The sequence below is a fragment of the Oxyura jamaicensis genome, chromosome 1 (genome assembly GCF_011077185.1).
Source record: "Oxyura jamaicensis isolate SHBP4307 breed ruddy duck chromosome 1, BPBGC_Ojam_1.0, whole genome shotgun sequence".
Taxonomy (NCBI): domain Eukaryota; kingdom Metazoa; phylum Chordata; class Aves; order Anseriformes; family Anatidae; genus Oxyura; species Oxyura jamaicensis.
Genome location: NC_048893.1, coordinates 9,023,630 through 9,050,767, shown reverse-complemented (window position 1 = coordinate 9,050,767; position 27,138 = coordinate 9,023,630). Strand labels below are relative to the sequence as shown.

Below are 27,138 nucleotides of genomic sequence, written 5' to 3'. Positions count from 1 at the left end.
GCACAAAGATATTACGATGGGAATCACTACACACCCACAAGAGAAGCTAGATGATAGGCTATTATACTGACTTGGAGTTAAAAAGGACAATTTTAACAACAACAACAAAAAAAGCAAAAAGGGAGTAATTCACAAATCTAGACTGCCTTTAAACAGTGAATGAAAGTATGGTGTGCTAATAAGATCAAAAGAATTTCTGATAATAGTGTGTTTTTTAGGGAAAAAATGTTTATAAATGTAGGAATATTCATATTTTAGCCTGTTCGACAGTCTTCCTAGGACATTTATCTTTATACTGGAAGATTGGTATGAAACAACAAACTTTGCACCATTGTTCATAAGCTGTTTATACATAAGGGAGTTTTGAGCTTAGTTTCACAGAACTGATCACCTGAACTGCATGGAGTATTATATTCTACATGCAGTGTTAATACCTGCTTAACAAATATGCATGATTTGACTTCCAATTGAAAATAATAATAGTAATAATAAAATAAAACAGACATCCAGCTCAGTTATAATACCAATGACTTCCATACTTTACTCAAGGTGAATGTGGTCCCACCCTCACTTCTTTTCTAAAATTCACCTATATAAACCTGATATTATATAAACAAAACATGCATTTATCGGGGGTGAGGTCAATACACAAGAACCGTGTTGAACAGTACAGGAGTCTCCCTTCAGCATCCCCCTTCAAGACAAACAACACAGACCCAGAGAACGAGAGCAACCGAGATGTCGGCCATGGATTAGGGGAAGGGGAAGGCAGCAGGTTCAGGACCGGGGACAGGGGCAGGGGAAGGAGGAGGGTTTAGGACCAGAGACAGGGACACGGGGGCCAAACTGTGGGTACCCAGCGGGGCAGGCCGGCACTGGGGAGCGAACCCAGGCTGGCCGGGGACATCAGGCTTGTTGCACTTCGGGCAGTGAATTTACTACAGGGTAGGGAAGGACTGGGTAAGGGAGTGACCTAGTCTTCACAGATGAACGACTAAGTAAAGCCATTACTACACAGAACACTGAATTCCTGTTCTCTCGCCTTTCTTCCCTTCTCAAGGGAAAAAAATCAAGAGGAAAAATGAAGAAGAAAAAAAAGAAAAAACAACACTGGAACAGACCTCCTCCTCAATCCATTACTATTTAATGAAGCCAAATGATAGTTGTAGAGGATAAGAACTGGCAGAGTAATGGCTAGCAAATGCATTATGCCCAAAAGCTTTGAAAGATTCAACAAGAATGCCTCTCCCCATACCTCCATAAAGAGATGCTTACAAAATCCATCCGCCCTGGGGAGAGCTTCCTTGGGTACTACCTGAGCATTAGGGCACTCCAACCCCATAAAGCACACACACACACAAAAAACCGAAATGTTGTCTGCAGATCTCCCCCTCCCAAGGCACAGAAAGTACCCATGCTCCGGATCGGTGTGACGGGAGGGAAGGGGAGAGGGCGCAGCCCACTGGAACCGAGGACTGCTGTTATTAGCCCAAAGCCCCGGTGTGGGAAAGAAAAAGCTGGGGTGCAAGCTCCATCCCAGTGCCAGCCGCCCCCTTCCCTCCAGCAGGCAGCAAACCGCAACGCCCGCTCCCGATGCAGCGGGCCCAGATCGTATCGCGACTCGCCCCCAGCCCCACCGACAGAAACCGGGGAAGAAGAGGGAAGGGAGCAGGGGGAAGAAGGGCGATTTTCCGTGCGTGCCTTTGCATGGGAGGCGGCTCCGCGCCGGCGAGGTTCCCTCTGGGCAGCCCCTGCGCCCTTGACATGACAGCGGCGATCTGCCTCCTCTCCTCCTCGCTCAGCTGGCTCAGGTCCGCCTCCACGCCGGCCGGCACCAGGCGCTGCAAAGGGGCCGCGGGGCCGCCGCCATCCCCGGCCGCCGCCGCCCCTTCGGGGAAGGCTCCCAGCCCCTCTCCTCCTTCCAGGCTCGCCTCGTTGCCCATGGCCGCTGCTCGCCGCTCTCCTCCTCTCTCCTCAATTCGGGCTCAGACCGGGGATGGGGGGCGGCTGGCCGGCTGACAGCGCCGTTCCCCGGCGGGTGCTCAAAGATCCGCGGCCGCCACCGCGGCCCCGAGCGGCGGCACCGGCGGCAGCAGCGGGGCCGGGCTCGGTGGCTGCCGCCGCGGCTGCCGGGGAGGAGCGGCGCCGCCAGCCGCCCGCCGCCCCACGCAGCGCATGCTCCGGGCGGCTCCCCACGCACACGCACTCACACTCCTCACACTCACACACACGCGTGCCGCCGCCCCGCCCCGGGTCCCCGCCGTTAAAGCCAACCCCGCACACGGCGTACGGCGGGGATCTGGCCGAAAGCGGCACGGAGGAAGGGGAAGGTACAGCTGGAGGATGTTCACCCGAGGTTTCCTACCCCAGCAGGGCCGGCTAAAGGTTATTCGGGTTGTTGAGCTTTGAGAGTCTCCACAAATGAAGGTTTCACAGCCTCTCGGGGCTCTCATGTTCCGGGATTTGACTACCCTCGTGATGACTGGTTCCAGTATGCCAGTGGCTTTTCAGGACTGGAGCCCCAGACTGGATACTGGATACTGTAGTCTCACGACTGCTATATAGAGAAGAATCACCTCCTTTATCCCACTAACTGAACCTGTGGTGACACAGCCCAGCCCACAGCCACCATTCTGCATCACAAGGACATGCTGCTGCCCCTGAGGACTTTTTCTGGAAAGCTGCTGTCTGGCCACTCACCCTCCAGCCTCTCCCAGCACGTAGGGTTACTGCATCCATGATACAGGACTTTGCACTTAGCTTTCTTCAACTTTGTTCCTGCCAGCCCATTCATTGCTCCTGCCTGTCAGGATCCCAGCAAGCAACAGCCCTGTGCTTCACTGCTTTACTGTGTACCAACCACTCTCCCCAGCTGGAATCAACCACAGGCCAGCCAAGGGACTAATCCACACCTTTGCCCACATCATAAATGGAGGCATTAGATACTGCTTGTCCCAGCTAGTAACCTTGCCACCAGTTGGACTAGAAACTGCAAACCACAACACATTTGAGCCTGACAGTTCAGCCTGTTTTTCATCTACTGTACAGGTCTCGCTAATTTGGCTCCAATGATATTATGGGAAATCATGCTGAAAGCATGATGGAACATCATTTGCCTGGGGTGAACACATGTAGGCTGTTTCCAGTCACGTTCTTGTCCTTCATGTGCTTGGATAGGGCTGTCAGGAGGATTTACTTTGTAACTTTCCCAGGAAGGGAACTAGCCCAATTAGGCTAACTGGCTTGGAGTTCTCTTGTGGATCCCCTTCATGCCTTTTTTAAAGACAGGTGCAGGGCTTGCCTGTTTCTGGTCATTAGGAAAATTTCCCAATGACTTTTTGAAAATGATAGAAAGTGACTTTGCAGTAGCATCAACCAGCTCTCTCAGCATCCTTTCATCCAGCCCATCTTAGTCCCTCAAGCTTCTGTATGTCCAAACAATTTAAGTGCTCCCTAAATCTATCTTACTCTAGTATAGATGTTTCAGTCTCACATACTCTCTGCTGCTAGGCTAAGGGACCTGGGAGACTGAAGGACGTCTTACCCATAAAAGCCATGGCAAAGAGCCTCTAAGTACCTTGCTTGCCCTTTCTATATCCTTTGTCACTAGTGTTCCTGCCCTTTTGTTTTGGGGGCATTTTTTTTTCCCCGATAGCCAAATAGACTCCCTAGAAACCCTGCTAATTAACACATTGGAATATTCAAAATAAACATCTAGTTCTTCGCAAATAACAGTTGTTTTTGCTACAAGGCTGTGATAGTATTTGGTGTTCTTGCTTGTCTCCTTCTGTACTGCCATTACTATCTTTCTCTAGAAACAGCTGTATGTACAATGTACATCATCTCCTAACATGACCTCTGTAAGGATGCCATCCAAATATTTATAGTACATTTGTATCTCTACAATCAGAAACCTTTTTTTTTTTTTTTTCCCTCCAATACTGGGTCACAATAAATGATTAAACTAGTAGCAGCTGGGGGCTCTCTACTTTTCTCTCAAGTGACTTTTAGGTTAGACTTCAAAGGAACAGTGCAGGAGATGACATGATAAAGCACAGAGGGAAAATCCTCTAAATGGATTGGAAGCATAACATGGGTGTAAGTAGATACCTGCTCACGTGGTTTTATATGTAAAGACATCACAGAGGCCTGTGACACATGACACACCTGGACAAAGGCAGATTTACTTGGCATTTGAAGTAAAGATTAAGGGGTTTAGAAGGAGACAATTACACGCAAATACATACACACGCATCTCTATTCATTTAGCACACAAGAACATCATGTACTCATGTATGAATGAACGTGCAAAGTGCTGCTGCATGGAAGAAGGAAAATGCACAACAAACATGGGGAAAGAGGGACCTTATAGGTGAAAGCAGTTGGCTTTATGACACATAATAACGTAAACATTCACATATACTTAAATATACTTATATACTTTAGCCACATAGACTGAAAATTTAATGCATTCCCAACTGCAATTTTTCTTAAAATACAACAATGAAAGAAAATCATCTTCTTTATTCAAAGACAAAATAGGTAACTAGAGCATTGACACAGATCTAGAAATCATGTGCTGTTTAGAAACAGATGGTATATGTCAGATATAGATGCATACAAAACAAGTGAGAACAAAACATTAAATTTCCTCAGTAAGACAATTAAAACTGGGGAAATAGCAGCTTTGCTAGTGCTTCCTGATTGAAACTACATACACTGTTCCTTTTTCACTGTTAATGTGCTCTGAGATAGAGCAAGGGAGGAAAAAGACATATAATGTGTAAACAACTAAGCTGAGCCCACATGGAGAGGCAGGATGAGATATGACCTTCAGTGGGAAGCTCATGATTGGCTTCACTGGACCAAGGATGTCACCTTAAAATTATGATTTCAAATATCTTAGGGATTTTTGTGGAAACTGTTTACACAATTCTATGACATTTACCTTTTCTTATGAAACAGTATGAAATCAATAGTTACCTGTCCCAGAATTCCCAGTGCAGGCATGTTTTCCCTATGCCCCATCATTTCCTTATCTTCCTTTCTCCCAAAACACTTCTTGCTGTCCAAAAGTGACACCAACTCTCCCATTTTAGTGTTACTGATGAAATTCACAAACTAATGAGGCATAACAGTCCATTGTGTCAAGGAAAGAAAAGTTATCAAATTAATCAGCTTTTTTCCTCAGAAGTCATAATGTCTATCTTGAAGGAAACAGCTTGGTGGTGTCAGGCTAAATACCCTTTTCTAAAAAAATATATATTTTCTTAATCACTATCACTGGCAAATATGATTAAAACCCTTCAGAGATAAAACAGTCTCTTCAAAAGTGCATGCATATTAGAACTCTGCATATAAATTTAGAGGGAGAAATACAGAAGCAAGTTCCCTTCCCTTAGATAGCAGATAACATAAAAAGGGTAATCATGAACAGATGCAAACCCAACTATCCTTTGAGGGCTTGCTTACTGTTTTTCTAACGTTTCATTGCTTTTATCTGAATATAAACTAGATCAGCACAATACACAAACTCTGTTATATTTTAGATCACCAGGTCCAATCATAGTATTATTATCCCAGCAAAACAAAGGTACAGGATATTTTCAGGTGGTGTGACTTCATGACTAAGGACTGAACTGTAGTAATAATACCGTATTTTTATCTGGGCCTGAACCACTTTGGTATACAAAGTAGCCATATCAGTTCTCCAAAAGAGCAAGTCCAGCTTAGAGGTGAGAAGGCAGAAGCAGCACAAGGCAATTGCTCATGTTTTGCCACTGCCAAAACTGATCAGGGGCAAGTGAATCTCAGTTGAGTGTGTATCTTCAGCACTACAATGAACGCTCAAAGTTAATTCACTGATTAACAAGACTGGAGATATCCCATCTTCTCATCAGCAGCCTACTGAGTATGGACATACTTTTTATATTTTTTTTAAGGGGGAAAAAGCTATACAGTGCATAGAACTTGAAGAAGTAATGCTAAGATCATCAGAAGAAAGGAGTAAGAGGCCAGTAACACCTTGGCACGAGCTGCCAATATGGGAGGGAACGGAAAAGTCTCACAGCTTAATAATATGCCTGGCATGATGCCCAGATAAAAGTGAAGAAGTAAGAATGTGCACAAATCATTAGCAATTAATGGGAAGCCTTACTGATCACTAACATGAAGGAAGATAAAGTTAAAGAACAGCTAAAATTTGGATAGGCATATTTAAGAAATTGTACACATTTATGACACTATATTCTGATGTGTACAAATACCTAGGTAGATGTTGAAGTACCTCAGAGTGACATATCCCATTTTAGAGGTACAGAGACTGTAGAGGGTACTTTGAATATAGAAGACTGCTAAGAAGCATCCATGCATTCATTCTATTGACTGTACACAATGAGCAATGCTTCTTAATGATAGCTCTTTTCAGACAGCTAACACGATATATTTGATAAATATACTCAAATATATAAAAATAAAGAAAAATAAGGAATAGCCTAGTTGAGTTTGTTGCCCAGCTGTGCTTGCCCTCCTGTCCTCTTTATTATCTCAGGATGCATGTGAGCACACTGTGCCAGAGATTAAATAAGGGTGGTGGAAGAAAGCAAAGTCACGGTAAATCAATACACTGAATGGAATTCATCCAACACAAAAACCTGATTAAGTTTTTTAAATGGTGAAGTTAAAGAGTATGATTCTGTATTCTAAAAAATGTTGTACAACACCTAGGAAGTAATATTTTCAAATATGACATGCTTTAAGTCTATATAAACCAAAGCATATAAACCAAAAGCACATGATACATTAGGAAACTACACATCTGTACATTCACCTGTACTATTATAGCCAGGCCACTGGTACAGTAAAGTACTAGGAAGCTTATCAGTGCAGGCTACATGAGATACCTATTAAGGAGTGGCAACAGATTTGCACACGGTCTGTACTAAGTGGCTGCACACTCTAAAACAAGAACATAAGAGAGTAAGGCTTCTTCTCTCACAAGTATGAATTCTGTAATTAAACTACTCTCATCTACAGAACAGCCAAAATTTGGCTAAGGATTGCATAGCAGGCATTGAAGATCATAACGGATTTCCAGTGTCACATTACTAGTCACCCAAACAACCATTAACGGGTCATAACAATCTACCTAGCAAAGCACTATCAACGTTCCATTCAAATGCATACTACTCATCTTGTTCTATGCAAAGTTTTCCATTCCTTCATTTTGTACATGCAGGTTGAGAATCTAAAGGAATAGTGACCTACCCTGTTCCAAAGATCCTGCAAAAAGACCCACTTTACACCCAAAAAAGGAAAAAAAAAAATACATAAAGGCTTCCAGGTAAGAGAAAACACCCTAGACACCCTATTTGCAGCTCTCTGGAGCTCCTCAATTTCTGTTTTCTTGAGATACAATGCACTCTGACACAACACCATTAAATTCCAGCACACAATTTATTACTGAACAAATAACATAAACTGCAGATATTTTAGTCTTATCATCAGTCCAATCAAAACAAAACAGTATTAGTAAATGCTCTTTATCCCAGTGAATAGCCAGTGTGCAGACACTTGTCTGAATTATCCCAGCAATCTTACAACCAGATTTGCTTGCTTAAACAAAACAAGAAGGTCTGCCAACTGCCTACAGTGCAGCAATGCTGATACACTCGCAATATGGACTCCCACATTATAGTTTAGTCACAACGTTAAAAATCTTGTGTTTATTTGCAGTCAGTATTCCTAATACACAAATAGTGATTTGCATCCTAAACTGAAGAATAGGGCAAAAAAGCCCTTAATCTCAAGGCCTGCATTCTAAACTACCTGCAACAAAAACGGTATGTAGTTTTGGCCTGCTGATCTCCAGTTGCTTTCTCTAATTTGAGTTCATCCGACTGCAGCAGTTGAGTACAACTCAGAGTGTTGCAAACATGATCATTAAGAGCTCAATTTTTATTGGCTTGCACCATAAAACTGTCAAAACTGGGATTATTCCAATTCAAGAGCAGAAGTAGTCAATTAGGAAGAACCTAGGGAACAGTCACTAGCATCAAATTATGATAGATCATATTAGAATAAAGTAACTGTTCAGTTTGTTCAGTTAGGTTTACATCAGTAAGCCTAACAGAGAGATTCTCAGGATCTGTCTCTCAGGACTACTACTGGGAAAATAGGATGGTTGAAAGTTTTAGTTGCTTTAGCAGTTCCTCTCTTTCATGCTCAGAACACAGTCGGTACTTGAAAAGTGCATAGCCTAAACAGAGGGAAGTCTGCTTAGTGAACCACATGGTTGATAGGTTCAGGTCCTCCCCATGCCACAGAGCATAGGCTTTGACTTTAAACACAATCTATTGTTTTGTTTGGTTGGTTGGTTTTGCCATCTAAATTAGATAATCCTTGGTGGTGGTGTGGTTTTAATATTCATTAGGACTCCCAAAAAATAGTTTGCTTGATTTTGTACAAAAAACTTAAAATGCGATTCTGGAGATGAAACCTGCTTTACTGTAAGTATCATATATAACTAAATACTGGCCATAGAAACCACTTCCGAGGATAAAAGATGAAGATTAAACACCTGAATCCTTCTGTTGGAGCTCTCATATGGAATGATATGTAAGGATGTTACCCACAGTAAAACAGTTCCAGTGGGTACTGCCTGTTGATTTCAGGTAGTGAGTGATGCATTGTTGACCATACTAAAGACACATAAGCATGTTTTTTTGACATGAGATGCCAACTGGATCTATGGTACAATCAAAGAGAAATATTTTTTGGTGTGTGTTTGTTTTTGTTTTTTGTGTTTTTTTTTTGTTGTTTTTTTTTTGTTTTGTTTTTTTTTTAAGCTATAAATCCTGCTTAGAATAGGTTCTAGATATTGTTTACTACACACAAAATAAACACCACTATTTATCCCAGAAAATACAGACATTCAGAACAGAGAAAGTTTACCCTTCTCTTCAGGTATACCTGAAAAGAAGTTTACCCTTCTCTTAGAACTTTTATACTCTTGATGCTAGAAGTAGCTCCTACATCGTAATGGAATACACAAAAGCAAAGATACATCCCCAATGCCTTGATTTTCATCTTCGTCCAAATATAGTCTTAGAATAGCCAGGAAGGAAACTCTGGAGGTCACCTAGTCTGATCCTTCTCCTGAAACAAGGCTAACATAGATTAGGTTGCTCAGAGTCTTTTTCAGCCAAGTTCTGAGTATTTCCAAGGGTGGAGATTTCAGTCTCTCTGGGCAACCTTGTATCCAATCAGAATTTATTTTTTTTGCAATTTGTCTTAATTACTTCTCAATCTTTCAGTAGGAATCTCAGGAATTAGTAAAACTCTTATTTTCTCCTACAGACCACTATTTACAAAGGGTCTGTAACACACTCCCACTGCAATGTCACCCTTACTGGCTTTTCCTCTGATCCTGACCTGCAAACTTTCAACTACACTGCTGTCCATACTACAGTGGAGCTTCATACAATCAAGCTGCTCCTTCACATCACCAACAATCCACTTTCTAATCAGCTTTGCCTGTCTTTCTTAAAGACTTCGTATCCATCTGTCTCAGCATTCCAGGCATGTGAGTGACTCTGCTAAATCTCAGACATCCCAGTGATCTCATGAAACAAGCACATACTCCTACCCAAGCTTTTCCCCTTCAGCAGCAGAACTGAGGACAACAGCACCTGGGCTCCTGTGCCCTTCACCCCTAGACGCCAGAGCCCTCTAGTCCCTCTTGCTACCCTCATGATCTTCCTTGGTAGCGTCACTGGTGCCCATGTGGATGAGCATGAAGTGGAGTACATACCAAAATACCTTTTTCTCATTTAACATAGCCCTAACATCACACAGGGCATGATGCTAGTGTATTGCATCCAGTACCTTCAAATATAAAATACCATTTCTTATACAATACTTATCACTGCTATATGCAGCTTTCATTAAAGTCTTATAACTTGTGCAGCAATACCTTCGAATGTAGTATAATCTCTACTTCAGGAAGAGAACTTCTCATACTATAATTCAATTGACTTAAAAAAAAAAAAAAGTTGACTGTGTGCCAGAGTTTTATTGTAATGAAATAAACTACTATAAAATCCATTTTTTCCCCACAAACCCATGCTTCCTATACTCAGTAAATTTTTGTAACTCTCTAAAAATACTACTTTCTTTAGATAATTAAACATGTTGCAGTGGCTTTTCTCATCAGAGAGTATAGCAGTCTCTTTTTCATCACCTCAACCTAAAAGCTGATTCAGGACTTAGGAAGCCAAGACTTCCTGCTGTTAAAGGGTCTTTGTTTTACCTCAGGAAAACCCATAGGTAGCCACTACAAGTTAATGACTGCATTCCTCTGGTTAGGAGGCTTGCTCATCTGTTATATGAGGATAGTGACACTTACTCTAACAGCAGGGAGTAATTAATGCTTTCAGAATTTTTAATGCTCAAATATTTCTCATTCCATACAAAATAAACATCACCTTTTATCCCATAAAGTATATCTATTCAGGTTTATGTAAATTATACCACTAGAGTGGTGAGGTCTACAAAAACATCTGTTGATTTTCTGTGCAGACATTCTCAAACTAATTCAACACTACATAATACGTATACAGGTATTAATTTAGGTAAGAAAACTGAATAAATATGATGTCACAAAGAAGACACTAGCTGCTTAGTCTTTGGCCATCAGCTAGTCAAAGCTATGCTAACTCATAAATATTTTTAATAAGTCTTGCTGAGTTAGACTTGCCTTCATTCCAGAATGCAAACTCTTGCTTTCCACTGCTGTACATAGTGCTATTTCATATATCCCAATGCATGAACTGATCAAATTCCAAATTAAAATTAATCTGATAAAAAAGAAATACATGGTTGGTTTCTTTCTTAATGAAGTGTTTGGGTTTTGTTTTTCATTTCTCTACTCTGAGTCTTTGCTTCTGAGCTTAAAAGACAGCTGACATTCTTTGGATCTTTGGTTAACTTAACTCTTCTCCATTCCTTCATTTATTTGTATTATTTTAGGACACCCAGAATGCAAGGACATCTGGTTTGTAATGATATGTCATTAACACTATTCAGCATAAAAGGCAAAAGCAAGAAATAGGAGAAGTCATAAACTGAGCATGCCAATACACAAATTTTAATGAGCAGTAGGCAATGCAGACCATAAGAAAGACCAGAACACTTAGGTCACTGATGAATGGGCCATTGAAGGAACCACTCAAATAATCTGTGAATACTGAAGAGTGTTGTAGTTTAACCTGGCAGTCAGCTCAGTGCCACACAGCCATTCGCTCACATCCCCCACCCAGTGGGACTGGGGAGAGAACTGGGAAGGAAAAAAAGTAAAAGTTTGTGGGTTGGGATAAAGACAGTTTAATAGGACAGAAAAGGAAGGGACATAATAATGATGATAATGATGATGATGATAAATAATAGAATGCAGAAAGCAACAGATGCACAATGCAATTGCTCACCACTCACTGACCAATGCCCATCACATCCCCAAGCTGCAATCCCAGCCCACACCCTGGCCAGCCACCCTATACTAATTGTCCAGCATGACACCACATCATGTAGAACCTCCGTTTGGCGAATCCGGACCAACTGTTCTGGTTCTGTCCCCTCCCAGCTCATCGTGCACCCCCAGACTCCTCTGCTGGAGAAAGGGAGGAAAATTAACTCCATCTCAGCTGAAACCAAAACAAAGAAGTTAAACCAAAGCTTTCTAACTTATAAGAATGGAGACAGACAAGATTGTACTGAGGGTGATGAGAAAAAGAATTATTATGGAGTGTTTGAGGTGGACTCTGGAAATACGCAAAATTTAACACCGGACACTTAAGGAAAAGATCAACAGAAGGGAAAGGAAGGGATCAAGGCTGATGGGAACAACAACATGGGAATACAGAAAGGAGGGGGAATAAATATGTGGCCAGTTACAAGTACAGGTTGCCAGTCAGTGCTTTTGTCTGGCCAAACCTTTTGCCTCACCACTACAATCTGAGCTACCATTTCACTACTCAACATTCCTTACTATTTTTCTTAGTGAGTACACTATCTTTTTTTTGTGCAAGACTAGCATCAAGATGGGCTAAGTGTCAAGTAGGTCTCAAGGCTGGATACTGCCTACTAATATAGATCTATATAATCTATAGATCTGGACTAGTTATAAGAGACGTGTGGATCATAGGTGTGAGGGTGTTTGTGATATGCTAATTTGAACCTCATTATCTGGCATGAAAGAACAGGATCAAGCCCTTTGTTCATGTTTTTACTTGTTGTATGTATGCAGCGTATAGAAAGCCACTGTCTTCCTGTCTGTGTTTGTCTGTTTGCCATGTCTGTACTAGGAGTGAATACGGGTACATGTTGGGATAACACACACTTGTTCACATTACTGGGTGTGAACAGGAACTTTAACTTCAGTGGACTGGGAGGAAAACTCCCTTGGGTCCTGGAGTCTACTCCTAACAGTTTTTGCTGTCTATTGAAACATTTAAGTCATGAGAATCCTTCTCAGTGTTTTTCCACTAAGCAATTGGATTCTAGTGTAGGATTTAGTTACGCTGGGATGTCTACATTTAATTACGTACATACAGACTCTACACGTCAGCTGAGTGTTTCACCTCCCATTGTAGTTGGAGGTCAGCCATAAATCATAAAGGGGAAGTCAGGTGAACAAAGATGGGATTCAGTTGCATAAACATGTTATACTTCATTTAGGCTTCAGCTGACAATGCAGAGAGATGCAGGTCTTCTATAAATCCTCAGTTATATATGCCATCCATATGTGAATGTCTGATACCATAAGGGATAGTTAATGGCATTACACACCTACATGTGGGTACATGACTCAAGGGAAGAGCAGTGTACAACTCAGAAAGCTAATTAACTTGGTGTAAACTTCCATTAACTGAACACAAAGCCAGACAGCCAGCTTGCTTAAAATTCTTATTTCTCCATGCCTTTAAACTGAAACTCAGTTTAAGTGTCTTCTTGAAAGGTAAAGCTTACAAACCATTCTTATAAACATTCTCTTCTGTTACAGTCCAAGTCCCTGGCCATTAGATAGTATGTCTAATGCAAGTAACACCTAGATTTAAGAATTCATTCTAAGCTTCACAAAAAAACCTTTGTGATTTCTGTGATTCTATGATTCTTTGTAATTCTATGATTCTATCATTTTCTAACAGCTCAGGGCAGGGAGGTAAAAGACTGCATTAACTGTCCCAAGTTGAAGGAAATATTATTTCTGAAAAAAATGATCAAGCTACTCATAGGCTAGGTGGCAGAAGCATGTTTTTACAGAATTTTTGGAAGGTTCAGAGAACCACAGAATTACAGAATGGTTGAGGTTGGAAGGGATCTTCGGAGGTCTGGTTGCCCAAGACCATGTCCAGGTGGCTTCCGAGTAGCTCCAAGGATGGAGACTCCTTTATGGTCCAATAGATCAGTGGGATACTGTTAAAAAACCTTGTAGTTTCACAATGATACAGCACTGGGTCACAGACATGCCTATGATCTAATTCAGCTATACAGTTTCCCAAAGCGATAGTAACAAAAAAGCAATCACATCAGACGTTAGACTGTAGAACATAAGCAAACACACTATGAATAAAATGTCCAACTCATTTCCTTTATCAGCCTGATTCTTACATAATGAAGAGTATCTCGCTAAATACATAGCTAAACAATGAAGAGTTTAGTTTTTTAATATATACTAATCCTGTTGAGTAGGTAAGTCTTACCTACTCAGTCTCAACAGTTTTTTCTATTGCACCCATAGATTTCAGTCTCTCAGATCAGTTATCACCAACAGAAACAGAATTTCTATATTAACAAAGCTCCCTCATATAGCACAGGGATGCTTAGAGTTGTAGCAGATTTAGTTATGTTTCTCAACAGTTCCTGAAGTTTTTGGACTAATTCACACAAAGCAGTTCTGAAGATATGAAGACAGACAAACCCGCAATTCCAACTGAAACAAGCAAATATTCTCTCCCGCACCAGTCCTCTCTCTCTCCTTTCATCTCTTTCCTCCTCCTCCCCTGCCCTGGAATATCTACAAGTCATCATTCCTTCTATCTATTATTCCCTTAATACCCATACTTGTATTTTTGTGAAGTTAGTAAAAATAAATTATAACTCAGAAGCCACAGAACGAAGAGAATTAAAGAGCAACACAGCACTCCCTCAGGTTCTGGTTGGAGAGGCAGGGTATGACCTTACTGAGTTCTAAGCTTTGCCTACTACCACAACATCTTTGACTGTCATATGATTGTAGAGAAGTCTAAAACATTTATCATAAAAATAATAGGTTTATGCAATGATTTAGGGAGCTTACAGGATCTATACTAAATAAACTGATGTTTTTCCCTTCTTTCGTTTTCATCCTTTTGACCTAGAAAATTGATTTTTAACTCTAAGATTCATCTCTGTAGAATGTATTTTAAATGTTTTTTAGATGTCCCAATGTCATACTTTCTGAATTTGCCTGCAGTAAAAACATAATGGAAGAAGAGCCCTATAAACTGAATTATTTGTCTCTGTGAAAAAGAGATAGATCGCTACCAGTTTTATTTACTTGCCAATATTTAGCAACAAATTCTAATATGTTTGCTATTAACTAGGTATACAAGACCTAAAAATTCTGAAAATAACAGAAACAACTCCAGAGAAGTAAATTAAAACTCCTAAGAGACCAAGGTGTGACAATCTCCAGTAGTGTCATGTTTGAACTTCTAGCCATTTTTGTATTTTCTTTGTTTCACATATTCCTGGCTCAGGGCTCATATCCCTTCCCAGTAAGTCCCTACCTAACTCCTTAGCAGAGGTTCTTGACTCAGTTGCCTCTTGTATATCTATTGACTTGCTGAATTCTTCAGCTGTCAGAAACCTTTTCTCTACTACTGTAGAGATCATACAAATTCCTTATTTGTTATATTTATCCCTTCAGCTACTCAGGACATCAACTGAGGAGTTATCCTCACTCTCAGATTTCCTGTAGGCACCAAGCAAAATCATGGGGAGCTTGAGAAAAAAAAAAAATATATATATATACATATAAATATATAAAAATAAGCCATCTCTTACACAGTCAGAGGTCTCGTATGCAGCATGAAAAGAAGAGCTTCAAAGGCCTGTTCAATTCCAAACTCCCCTTCTTGCTGGTCAGCCTTTACTGATTTCTGTTGAAGAATTCTCATTTTATATTTGTATTTAATAAAACTGTTTGTAAATTAATTGTGAGCTGTCTAAGGCTTGGTGCCCTTAACTAACTTGGATCAAAAATGAATTTGTGGTAGAAATTTACTACTTCATTGATACAATAAATTGCAAGAGTACTTCTTCACTAAGTCATATCAAGATTTTACAAATTTCTAGAATTAGCAGATATCTTCAACAGTGAGGATCTCACTACTTCCCAAAAGATCAAAATACTTTACTTCACAGTATTTTTAAGAATAATTTTTCCAAGTGCATGAAACATCAGCAATGCAAAGATGTAGGATTAGCAATATGACTAATTGGATAGTATTCTTCTGTGTACACTTGAAAAGAATATTACACAACAATTAAAACTGCAATAGGAGGGTTGAAGTTATTTTTCTTTAGTTTTTGTTCATAATCTTGTTTGTCCACATAACTGTCCTTCCCCTTCTCTACTTCTCAAATCAAAGTTTTAAAGACAATTATTTTTCTGTTGATAAACAACCCAGAAAAACAACACACTCTCAATAGCATAAAGTTACGTTTTAATTCTTTGTGTATAGCTAGTATACATGAAACCCTCACACAACTGCTGATCCCGTTGTTAGAGAACATAAACAGAAAAAGGTAACCCACTAACAGAAAGTTTAGTTTAACCCTAAAAATTTAGTATAATTTCCAAAATGCTAAATAATTTCCATTGGGACAAGCAAAAGAGCCATAAAAATGGTGTTTAATTGTAACTTATTACCTACAATTAACCATTTTATAAAACACTGGATTATGAAAGATTACGTTATACAAGACTACAGCCCCCTTTAGTGTCTATGAAGATAAAGAATATTTACATTGCTAACCTGTTTTCTAGTATGTAATTTTTATGTACCAGCCTGGACTTCTGATATTTTTTCAAACAAACAACTCCTAATACCACACTAATTTTCACTTCTTTACTAGACGTATCTTTCTTTTTTACAGTTTTTTTAAAAAAAGTTGGGATGAAAAGTACTATCACTCAGGGATTCCACTATGGAGATGTAGAACAAAATATCAAAATATGAGTTATTTGCTACTAGTAACTCTTCAGCTCCTGAGATGTAGTGTGTGTGTATGTATATATATATATATATATATAAATAGTACTTACATTCACAATTCAGTATAGAAAAGGTACTCAGCAGGAAAAGTTATGACTAATAGAATTGCTTACCTTAAATGTCAGCTTTCCCTGCAATCTTGATTTTTTTTTGTCTTCATAGCAAGTGTCTCCAGGTAGTAGTAGAATGAGAATTGCCAGTGTCCCTGTGAGTGTCCAGAGCAAAGAGGTTAGTCTGTGATATATTGGTCTCTCTAATCTCTTCATATCCTCCCTGGCGCAACCGAGTATTTTGTCTAGCTCTTAATACTGAACACAGATTGCAAAATCAGTGATTCCAACTCAGTGTAGTAACAGAGTCATTTGAATCCACATACTGTTTTATAACGTAACCCTCTTATATAAGGTTTAGTCTAATCAAGATATATTTTACAAAGAAAGACATTATTTTCAGATATACCATAGTGTTATTCCCTTTGATTGTCCTTGGCTATTTTATTATGTAATGTTTCAAATAATCCTTTTTAATTTAGAAAACTAACAGCAATATACTTACAAACAGCACGTGAACAAAAGGATTTAAAACATAGCTGGCTCTGATCCCCAAACCTTTTGCCATGTGCCCCACACTCACATGCATAAACTGAATTCTGGACAGCTGCCAGTAGCTTTCCTTTCTGTCTGAGTTGTTGTCTAACATCTCTGATAACTACAGTTCCTCAAGCAAGTTTAGGAAATGAGCCGGAATTTCTCATTTAGTTAGCAACATGTTTGGATGGACTGTTTTTATCAGTGTCATATTGAACTTATATAACACTTAGTTTTCTTTTATAACTAGCAAAATATGTTTTTTTCTTCATAATAGCTTCACCAAATTATTTGCCAACTTCTGCTGATTTTTAAATTCATCGATGGGAGAAAGCTTCGTAATATCGAGTGTAGTATTTTTTAATATATTTTATTTATTTTTTTTCCCTCTCAATTATCTGTTAGTAGAATTAAAAAGAACAAACCCAAACCATAGCTGAAATGAGCTGACCTAGCATGACTGCTTCTGAAAGACCAAAGCAGATTACATCACATAAGGATTACAGATTAAGATTACTGTACTGATTGTGTGAATGCCTATGAGGAGTTCAGACTTTAAAAATATATATATGTAGCATTAGGGCAGGGGGGGGGAGGTTTTCTCTATATTATTTACAATATTTCAAGATGAATGGAATTTCCTCTTGAAGATAATATATTTTTTAATCCTTTTAGCAACTGCTTTCATACAAACCCATAATATTCATTCTACGTTCTATGTAGAATTTAAGAAGCTCCTTTAGACAGAAAAACATAATTTTGGAATAACTGTCCCCAGGATGAGATAAAATTGAGGTGGCTTCTGTTTCCACTGTGACACAAAACTGTCTGCATAACCATTGCCTAATCCTTTACAGACAGATATCCTATTGCGGCAATACCTTTTAAGTCTGACCACGTTTTCGATTATGTACAGATATATCCATATGTATGTACACATATAAAACAAACAACAACCTGCACTATACACGTGCGGGCAAATTGTCCATTAATATATATAATGAAAATTCCTATCAAAAGTTACATTAATTTCTCTGATGTAATGGTTGGTGCTTATTTTAGGCTACTACAAAATAAAGATACTTACTTTTGTTTTCCTTCAACTCGGTGACTTTTCAATGTATCCCACAACTACATGCAAAATAAATAACACTAAAATTTATCTACATAGGAAAGGGCAAAAGTGTCCTTGCTCTCAGCAAAAGACGGTTCTTCCAAGTCATTCACACTGCATTCATGAACAATGCTATGTTTTAAGACAGATGAGCAATAGTTTGAAGAAAGTTTCTGATAGTCCATCTTTATTTAATTCAGATAATTGACTAGTTTCCTGTGGCATAATGACCACACGGAATACAATCAGAAAAGGTATCAGTTGAAACATAAACATAGCAAAGTTTTATGAAGTCTGGCAAATGTTTAACAAGCAATCCTTTAAGTTTATTACTATGAATGTCCATGACTGGGGGAGCATAGTTGGAGATGGTAATCCTGGCTGAAGTGCTCCCATATCTTCCATGACTTCAAACACCCTCCATTTTCCATTCCTTTTCTTGATTACAAACACCCGAGAGTTCCAGGGCTAGTCATGGGAACAATATGTCTTGCTTTAAGTTGTTAAGCAACTCGGCCTTCGGGCCTTATGTATCCTATTTCTCCCGGATCGAGGGGAAACAGATCCGGCTCCTTTTCAGGGCCTATAGGGCCTGGATCAAAAGGAACGTCACCAGGGGGCGAAACAGCAAAGGCCTGCGAGGGCAGTAGCGGCCGGGCGGGGGCGATGGTATTGCAGAAGGATCGGTGGACAAGCCCGCAGCTCCCTCACTATCTGGCAAACCATACATTTCTGATTGTGGTCCCACATGGCTCTTTAAGGCCTCAGCGACTGCTCACCAGGTGCCGAGCAATCCCGCCGCAACCTTGTCGTTTTTAGTAGTGGAGTCCCACACCTTGACCTCAATTTGGTCCCATGTTTCAGGATCATAAACTATCTGACTGTTAATAAAGGGAATAAGCTGTAAGGTTACCAGGAAATTTTTTGATTCTAAGGATATATGATTCCCCATAGCGTCCAACTGCTTACCTTCGGCCAGTGAGGGGCAGTTGTGTGCGTGGGTCTGCTTCTCTCAGCTTGAGCTTCTTTCCAGCTCCGGTGCTCCAGTTTCCAGCGGCTTTCTATTCCAGATTCTTTGAGCGGTTTGCTGAGTTTGGCCGAACCTATCTTCATGAGGCAATCCATGTCCTTGTTCCTGTCCTGGTACCTGTTCTGCTACCCTGTCGCTATTCATTCCTTTTTTGCTTTTGTCCCTGTTCTGTTAGCCTGTTCCTGTTCTTCAAGGGTCCCTGATCGGGCGCCATTTGCGGCAAAATGACCACACGGACACCAGGGTTCTTTTAGGATCAGTAACTGCTCCTACTTTATTGATGACATAACTTCCTTATCTCTGTTGCCTCCCCATATTGAGGACCGGCTCCCTTCTTACACCATTCCCCCTCAGCAGTACCTTCCCACTCACTATTCATTGGTCAACAACTTCGCCCGGCAACCGCAAACCCGCAGCAACCCCCATGCCCCAGCAGCCGGAGAACAAGCAACCCGAGACGGCAGGGCGCCTCCTGAATCACCCCTCTTTGTTCCTCTAGACTCTTAACATTCTTGATGGCCTCATCGTTAAGAGCCCGATGTTATCACCAACCATGGGGCTTGCCGACCCTCATGGCCACACTCCCACAGTCTCCATTGACTGAAGCTATTAACTTTGGACAGGAAATCTGAAACTTCAGATGATAGGTTTTCATCTCAGCGGTCTCCTGGCCACTTAGTTCCTTAAATTGGTGTTGAAACTTGTAACATAGAATTACTTTTCAGGTTCTGCTGATTTTCTGTCTTCGGAGTTTAAGTGTTTTTATGCATTTTCCTGGCCTCAGTTTTTGATCAATACTGTAGTTCTGTGCAAGGGAGATGGCTGTCACCTTGGCGCGTTCAAATTGGTTGTGGTAAGCCATCATGTCTGTCACACTTTCCAAAGGGAAAGCAAATTTACTTAGGTCTGGATCTTCTTTGCAACAGCAGTAACTGGCCTCTAAGTTAAGTAGAGAATAAAAAAGCATGAAATCAAGAATAGCAAAAAAACAACAACAACAACAACAAAAAGAAATACAATAAATACAATTAAAAAAAGAAAAAAATGGATCCAGTATCTTTAAAGACCTAGAATCATAGAATATCCCGAGTTGGAAGGGACCCATAAGGATCACACAGTCCAACTCCTGGCACCGCACAGCTCTTCCCAAAAATTCAGACCATGTGACTAAGTGCACAGTCCAAACACTTCTTAAACTTCAACAGGCTTGGTGCAGTGACTACTTCTCTGGGGAGCCTGTTCCAGTGTGCACAACCCTCTCACCTGATAAAAGTGTTAGCAAATGTAGACCAGGATTGTTATATATTGTATAACTTGTGTCCAAGAAATTAGATTCATAAGTAGCACATTTACAGAGAACACACAACACAGCAGGATACCAAAGATGAAGGGAAAAGTGTGAGTAGCAGACAGGAATGGTTATGAACTGACCACAACCACCTATTCCCCATCTTCCCTGTACTGTTTGGGTTGAGGGAAGTAGAGGAGCTGGAACGAAGGAGTGAAGATGAGCTTGGGGGGAAAAAAGTGGGAGATAGTATTCTAGTTTTTGTCTTTATTTCTCACCATCCAAGTCCATTGTAATTGGTAATAAATCAATTTAAATTTGTGCAAAGAGAGTCTGTTTTGACTGTGACCGTAGTTTGTAAGTGATCCTTTTATTTTGCCCTGTGAGTTGTTTTCCTCTTATTTTTTTCCCCCTGTCCTGTTGAGGAGGGAGAGAGATCTGGCAACCAGCTAAGGTCAACCTAATACAATACTCCACTGGTATCTATCCATTAGTTACTGGACAAAAACTTAATGGAATCAGTCAATTTTTACACAACATGTGTGATACACCACTTATCATCTGACAGAAATTTCATTATTTAAAATTATTTTATAGCATGTTTTCTTTATATAAATGATAACAGTAACATTTATACTTCTACCTTTCAGTATTTTACTTCTGTATACAGCACATGAAGATCTGTCTCTGTCTTCATGGTATGATAGTCAATATTTATCTAGCAATTTATAATAGCACAGAACAGAAGAGTTCAGTTGGAAGGGATTTACAGAGATCATGGAGTCCAACTGCTTGGCCACTTCACAGCTACCCAGAAGTTAAAGCATATTGTTAAAAGCACTATTGACATACGTCTTGAACACTGACAGGCAACGGGTATCAACCACCTTGCTAGGAAACCTGTTCCAGTGTTTGACCACCCTCATTGAAAAAAACTTTTTTTTTCTATATAGTCTGAACCTCTGCTAGATTATCTAGATCCCTCTGAAAGGTTTCTCATCCCTCCAGGGAATCAACAGCCCCTCCAAGTTTAGTATAACTTGGTAAGGATGCATTCCATTCCTACATTCAGATCATTGATAAAAACATTGAACAGAACTGACCCTAGAATTGTACCCTGATGAACACTGCTGATGATCAGCCAGAAATAGTTCCATTTACTACAACACTTTGAGCTCTGCTGTCAAGACAGTTCATCATCCAGTGTAGCGTGAACCTGTTTATCTCACAGGGGAACAGTTTGTCTAGAAGGGTATTGTGAGGGACAGCATCAAAGACCTTACTGAAATCCAGAAAGATTACATGCACCACCTTCCATTCATCCACCAAGCAGGTGACCTTATCCTAAATGGAGATCAAATTTATCATTTTATCAAGGCAGGACTTTCCCTTTGTAAACTCTTGTTGACTATGCCTGGTAATATCTTTGTTCTTTAAGTGCCTTTAAATATCCCCCAGGACAATCTTCTCAGTAATTTTTTCTACAGACTGAAGCGAGACCAACAGGTCTGTAGTTTCCTGGGTCTTCTCTCATGCCCCTTTTTGTAGATGGAGATAATGTTGGCTAGCTTTCAGTCAGCAGGGACCTTCCTAGACTCTCATGATCTTTGGAAAATTGTTAGTAAATTTACTATAGAATTCAAGCTGTAAGCAGCCAAGTTCAGGCTTGTATCTGAAATACTAGTAATTCAAAATTGGTGTCTATGTTCACACAATGAATTTAGACTGCTGGACTAATGGAAAGATATTTTATACTGCTTATAATTAGCTTGTGAGATACACAAAAAATATTACTGAATATATTACTTCCTGGCCCTGGTGTCTATATGAGAACAGCAGGTCTCATATCCACACGTTAAACTCTTCTCTATTTCAAAACTGAGTAGATAGCCCACACTGCTTACAGTGAACAGCCTGTGGCTGTGAGACTAGAGGATACCAGAATCTTTATTTTATAATTATAAAAGCGTTCAGCTGTAATACTTATGATGAAAACAAGCAAACAATCTTTCAAATATCTAGCATCTGAACACAAGTTTTCTGTTACTGGTAGAAATATGAGCAGAAATTCTGTGTATGCAAACATTAGTCCATGTTATCTCCAGTATTTTTCTCAACTCTTCTGCAAAGTAATCTGTCTGTATACAGATGAAGAGAGTAAAAGGTTATAGGCAACTGCTACATCTCTGCCTCCATGCTTTTAAAGCTTCCTTTCCAGTCCAAGACAACTATTGTTTCAACTTCACAAGGAACAGTGGTTACTTTGCTCTCTCTTTACACTTCAACTAGAGAAAATCTGTGTAGCTGACTTCATTTTCATCTTCCATATGTTCCCTTACAAGACATTTTCCCATTCTTGCATACTAGACTGATCATACTGTGTCTTGTGAGACATGATTTTGCAGAACAAGTAGGGGGTCGCTGAACAGAAAGAGGCCTCTGGAATCATGTTTTAGCACTTGCTCCAATAAAATCATTAGATTATTTCTGCAGAAAACTGCATTAATATGGGTATACAGTCTGTTTTGCAGGCCTCTGAGTAACAGAGTGTATTTTTTATTTTAGTTAAAAGCATAAAAGCAAAACAACTATCTCTTTCTGTTAATATTTGTTTCCAGAAAAAAATTGTATTTTCCACAATGTTCCAAATATCTTATGGGAATAATTAAATAATTAAATAAATATTCATTGATAATCTCTTCCAAAGATATCTCAGCTAAGAATGTAGCTGTAACATTTAAATTTGGCATCTCCTTGCCAATGTACGAAGTGATAAAACTGGTTGAAATGTTTCAGAATTTTGACGATCAGAACATGTGAAATAGAATTTCACACTTCAACCACTTTAATATTTTTTTTAACCTAAATACCAATTTTCCATTTTTATTCTTTATTCAGCAAGATTTAGTCACAAATATCCATTGAAGCTTTAAATTGTAGTGAATGAAATTGTTACCCTATTGATGTCAGTTGTATTTTTGTCATTAACTTCTGTGGATTTAGAATTTTTTCCACTGCTTCCTCATGTTCATTTATTCTTCCTCATACTTATTTAGTGTAGGAACTATATAACCTACATACAAATAATATACAAGAGATTAGTCTAAATTCTGAAGAACTTTGGAAAAATAAACCTTTGTAGTTTATACTTCTCTAATTTGTTATTTCTACCTCTCAAGTACCCATTCAGCATATAGACATAATTTTGGTAAATAATTCAGAATTATAACAACTTTAATAATGATTTTTAAATAGCCATCTGTAGCTTTATTCTTAGAATATGCCTCAATATGTATGCACCAGCAAAATAAAGCTGATTAAATGCATTCATATTTCAAGCACAGAACCTCTTAACAGTTAATTGGATTGACATCTTCTCAAAAGAGATGCACCAGCAGGTGGCTTCTGAATTTGATTTAAGTCTACAACTGCAAATCATTGATCAGTAGCAAGATCCTACTGACTCTTTTTAGTCTTGAATCAAGAGTTACACCATCTGAATGTGATCATGACTTGTGAGCTCTGCAATGCATCCCAGCTTCCATGGACCTTCCTCATGTACTCAGTTTATGGAAGGAGTTATAATTTATACAGTGACAATATACCAGATAATGTCAGTACAGGAGAAACAAATATTTTCCCTTTACACAGGAATCTGTTCAGCTGCATAACAGCCTCAGCTCTAAAGGAAATCACAATTTGCAGGAACCAGTTACGAGGTAACTTCCACAATTGATTACACATTGATGCCAATGGGACTGCATGAGAAGAAACGAAGCATGAATTGTGAAGTGCATTTATGTTCAGCCACAATCCTACTGCCTTCCCTCAAGCTTGAAGGTGGAACTTTGCTTTTTATATCTATTATAAATCACGTTTCTTTCCATTGCCTGCAAGCCTGCTAGACATTTCCAGAGGCATAAACAGAATCAAAGCAAGACAACTGTTTGTGTTGTTAGTGCAAATACTCTTCATTTCTCCAACCAGTTTAACTCTTTGCTAACCAACTCCTAATGATGACTCCTTCTGTCTTCCCAAAAGATGCATAAATATGATTTATTGCAATGTAAATTTGATTGAAGCTTTCCTATATTGGAGAAACATCTGTAAATGCAGTTTATGTACTTGCTCCTAATATTTTAGGCAAGCTTTTTTGCCACTTGCTGCCAAATTCACTTCTCCCTCCTGTAAAAATATGCAGTGGATTAATCACAGACAGGATTGGATCTATTTCTTGCATGGCTCTCCCACATCTACTATAGTACCAGAAGAAAGAATTCAAAGGTTTTGTTTACCTCAAACTGGGGTAAAATATACTGAATATTCCTAGATATGATTCATCTAGAGACTCATCTGACAAGGTCTGAAAAAAAGTATATTACCTTCTCCAGCTATGGAGATAGAATGTTCCCAAATTCGGTACTATTAATTGTCTCGTAGTTATAAATGACAAGAAATGTAATTCTATTTCTAGGACTGTGTGGTCATCTGACAGAACAGTATGTTCAGTTCTTTAACAGTGATGAAAGAACTTAAATAATGACCAAAAAAAGAAAAAGAAAAAAGAAAAAAAAAGAAACAGGAAGGAAGGAAGGAAAAGTAGAGTTCCTTAGAACTCTACTCTTAAGAATCTTAAGAAAGTAGTATAGGTTTGAACCAGTCTGAAGAGAACTGTGTTTTCATAATATTTTATGTTTGCTTACTTGTTTTTAATTCTCGTCTTATGTACACATTGTCATGATTTTCTACCTTTCATTTGACTGAACTGTAATTACTGGAAATACTGCTTATAGTTGTATAGCTTCCTATAAAGACATCTCATGTACTCCTTCTTTTATAAGAATATCAATCAAACAAAATGAATACTGTGACAGTGTAAAAGAAAAAAAATAAGTCTGCAAGAAGCATCAGAAGAAAAAAGTTGTTCTAAAAGCAGATTTAAAGTGTTTATTTTAAACTCTATTTAAAGATCACAAGTAGTTAGCTTCTATAATCCAATAGTGCAAGCGTAAAATGCAGACAGAATGAAAATTTCATAAAGATGAGCTACAGAAGTAACAGAACATTTTTCTGTAATAAATAAATAAATAAAAGTTTTTCTTGTAGCTACCTTCCAGCTGGAATTAATTATTTACCTTGTCCTTCACAGTGCAGGAAAAACAACTCCTTGCAATTTTCCTTATCTAAAGAAATCACTGAGTGACACAGTTACCTTGTGACAGGGGTTCTCTTCTCCTCAGGAAGGCAACATTGCCACATCCTTTTCCCTGACCTGTATTCTGTAGCAGGGCACAGATATGGTAGCTGCAGAGAGAGGTCATGACAACTGTATTAGACAGAAAGTTCACGCAGAAGTTTTCACTGAAACTATTTCTGTAAGCTTACAAAAGTCTTAAGGGAGCGCATATAGTCAACAGACACGCTAGGTTGAGAAAAAATTCTAAATTTCTTATTCATAGAACCAGCCAAATGTCTTAGGGAGTTTTGTCTGACCAATAAATTAAGCACACAGGTGTCAACTTCAGTGAAAAAAAATAAAAATGCAAACAGCCCAAACAACAATTAATACTATAAAAAATAAAAATAGAAAATCCAATGTAGGAATATATTCCTTCCCAGACCTGTTAGCATTCTTTTACGGCTAGTTCATGGGACAAAAAACAGGGAACATTATTGTCCTGCTTTACCTAGAAACAGACTCTCTCTCTGAAAACTCTCTGGGGAACAGGTAGATCTTTTTTATGCTATGCATCAGAGTGCTGGAGAGAAATACAAGAAATCCAAGGGGAGGCTCGGTAAGTCTATATCATAATATATATCATGTAAGTCATTTATCATGACTTACATGAACCTTCCTTTCTATTCAAAGTGCTAAACTATCTGGGTTTTGTTAATAAAATTAATCTGAATAAAGTTCTTTTATACAATTAATTAATAAATATGTGAGTTCAGCTGGCCTCTCATTTGTTGCTGATTTTTGTTAGCCAATTGCTGACTGTTACCAGGTCAGGCAGTGTCCCCAGGCAGCTGGTACTGAGAAACAATTTGAATTCACCCCAAGAGCATATTCAGAGAAGGAAGGAAGGATTTTTTATATTGAAGTCTACATTAACAAATGTTTTTCTGCTTCTGTTTTATGACTTGCATTTTAGGATGCATTAAAAACAGTATAGCCAGCTGGGAAAAAGAGGTGATTCTCTCACTATATTTAGCATTGGTGTGGCCTCACCTTGAATATTGTGTGCCATTCTGTGATCTGTGATATTAAAATGTTAAGGTACTTGAAAGTGTCCAGAGGAGGGCAACAAAGCTGGTAAAAGGGCTGGAAAGCATGTCCTATGTGTAGAGGCTGAGGACGCTTTGTCTAGTTTGGAGAAAAGGAGGCTGAGAAGCAACCTCATTGCTCTCCACAATTTCCCAAGGAGGGGAAGTGGAGGGAGAGATTAGGTCTCTTCTCCCTGGTAACCAGTGATAGGACACATGGGAATGGCACAAAACTATGCCAGGGGAGGTTCAGACTGAACATTATGAAAAGTTTCTTTACCATGAGGATGGACACACGCTGGAACAGGCTTCCTAGAGAGGTGGTTGATGTCCCGTGCCTGTTCAAGAGGTGTTTTGACAATGCCCTCAATAATATGCTTGAACTTTTGGGTAGCTCTGAAGTGGTCAGACAGTTGGACTAGATGATCTCTGTATGTCCCTTCCAACTGAACTATTCTATTCTATTCTATTCTATTCTATTCTATTCTATTCTATTCTATTCTATTCTATTCTATTCTATTCTATTCTATTCTATTCTA

At 39.2% G+C, this 27,138-nt stretch overlaps 1 protein-coding gene and 2 long non-coding RNA genes across 15 annotated transcripts in view; all 3 read right to left on the bottom strand.

Moving 5' to 3' along the window:
• The window catches only part of PCLO (piccolo presynaptic cytomatrix protein), a 367,791-nt gene extending 365,593 nt beyond the window's left edge, over positions 1-2,198 (bottom strand). For 5 of the 13 annotated variants that reach the window (XM_035332088.1, XM_035332094.1, XM_035332123.1 and 2 more), the window contains exon 1: positions 1,702-2,189. In XM_035332088.1, the coding sequence (XP_035187979.1) occupies positions 1,702-1,943 (242 nt within the window). In that variant the 5' untranslated portion in view covers positions 1,944-2,189. Of the gene's footprint in view, positions 1-1,701 lie in introns of all 13 variants that reach the window. The other 8 variants (XM_035332179.1, XM_035332170.1, XM_035332186.1 and 5 more) reach the window with 6 other exon arrangements.
• Positions 2,199-18,967: 16,769 nt separating this feature from the next.
• The window catches only part of LOC118160672, a 20,286-nt gene continuing 12,115 nt past the window's right edge, over positions 18,968-27,138 (bottom strand). Inside the window, exon 3 of the long non-coding RNA XR_004747625.1 lies at positions 18,968-19,164. This is a non-coding gene — a long non-coding RNA (uncharacterized LOC118160672). The remainder of the gene's footprint in view (positions 19,165-27,138) is intronic.
• Positions 22,375-26,158, bottom strand: LOC118160671. Its single transcript, XR_004747624.1, has 3 exons — positions 26,023-26,158; positions 25,548-25,639; positions 22,375-22,473 (listed from the first exon to the last, which is right to left on the bottom strand). It is a non-coding gene; the product is annotated as an uncharacterized LOC118160671 (long non-coding RNA).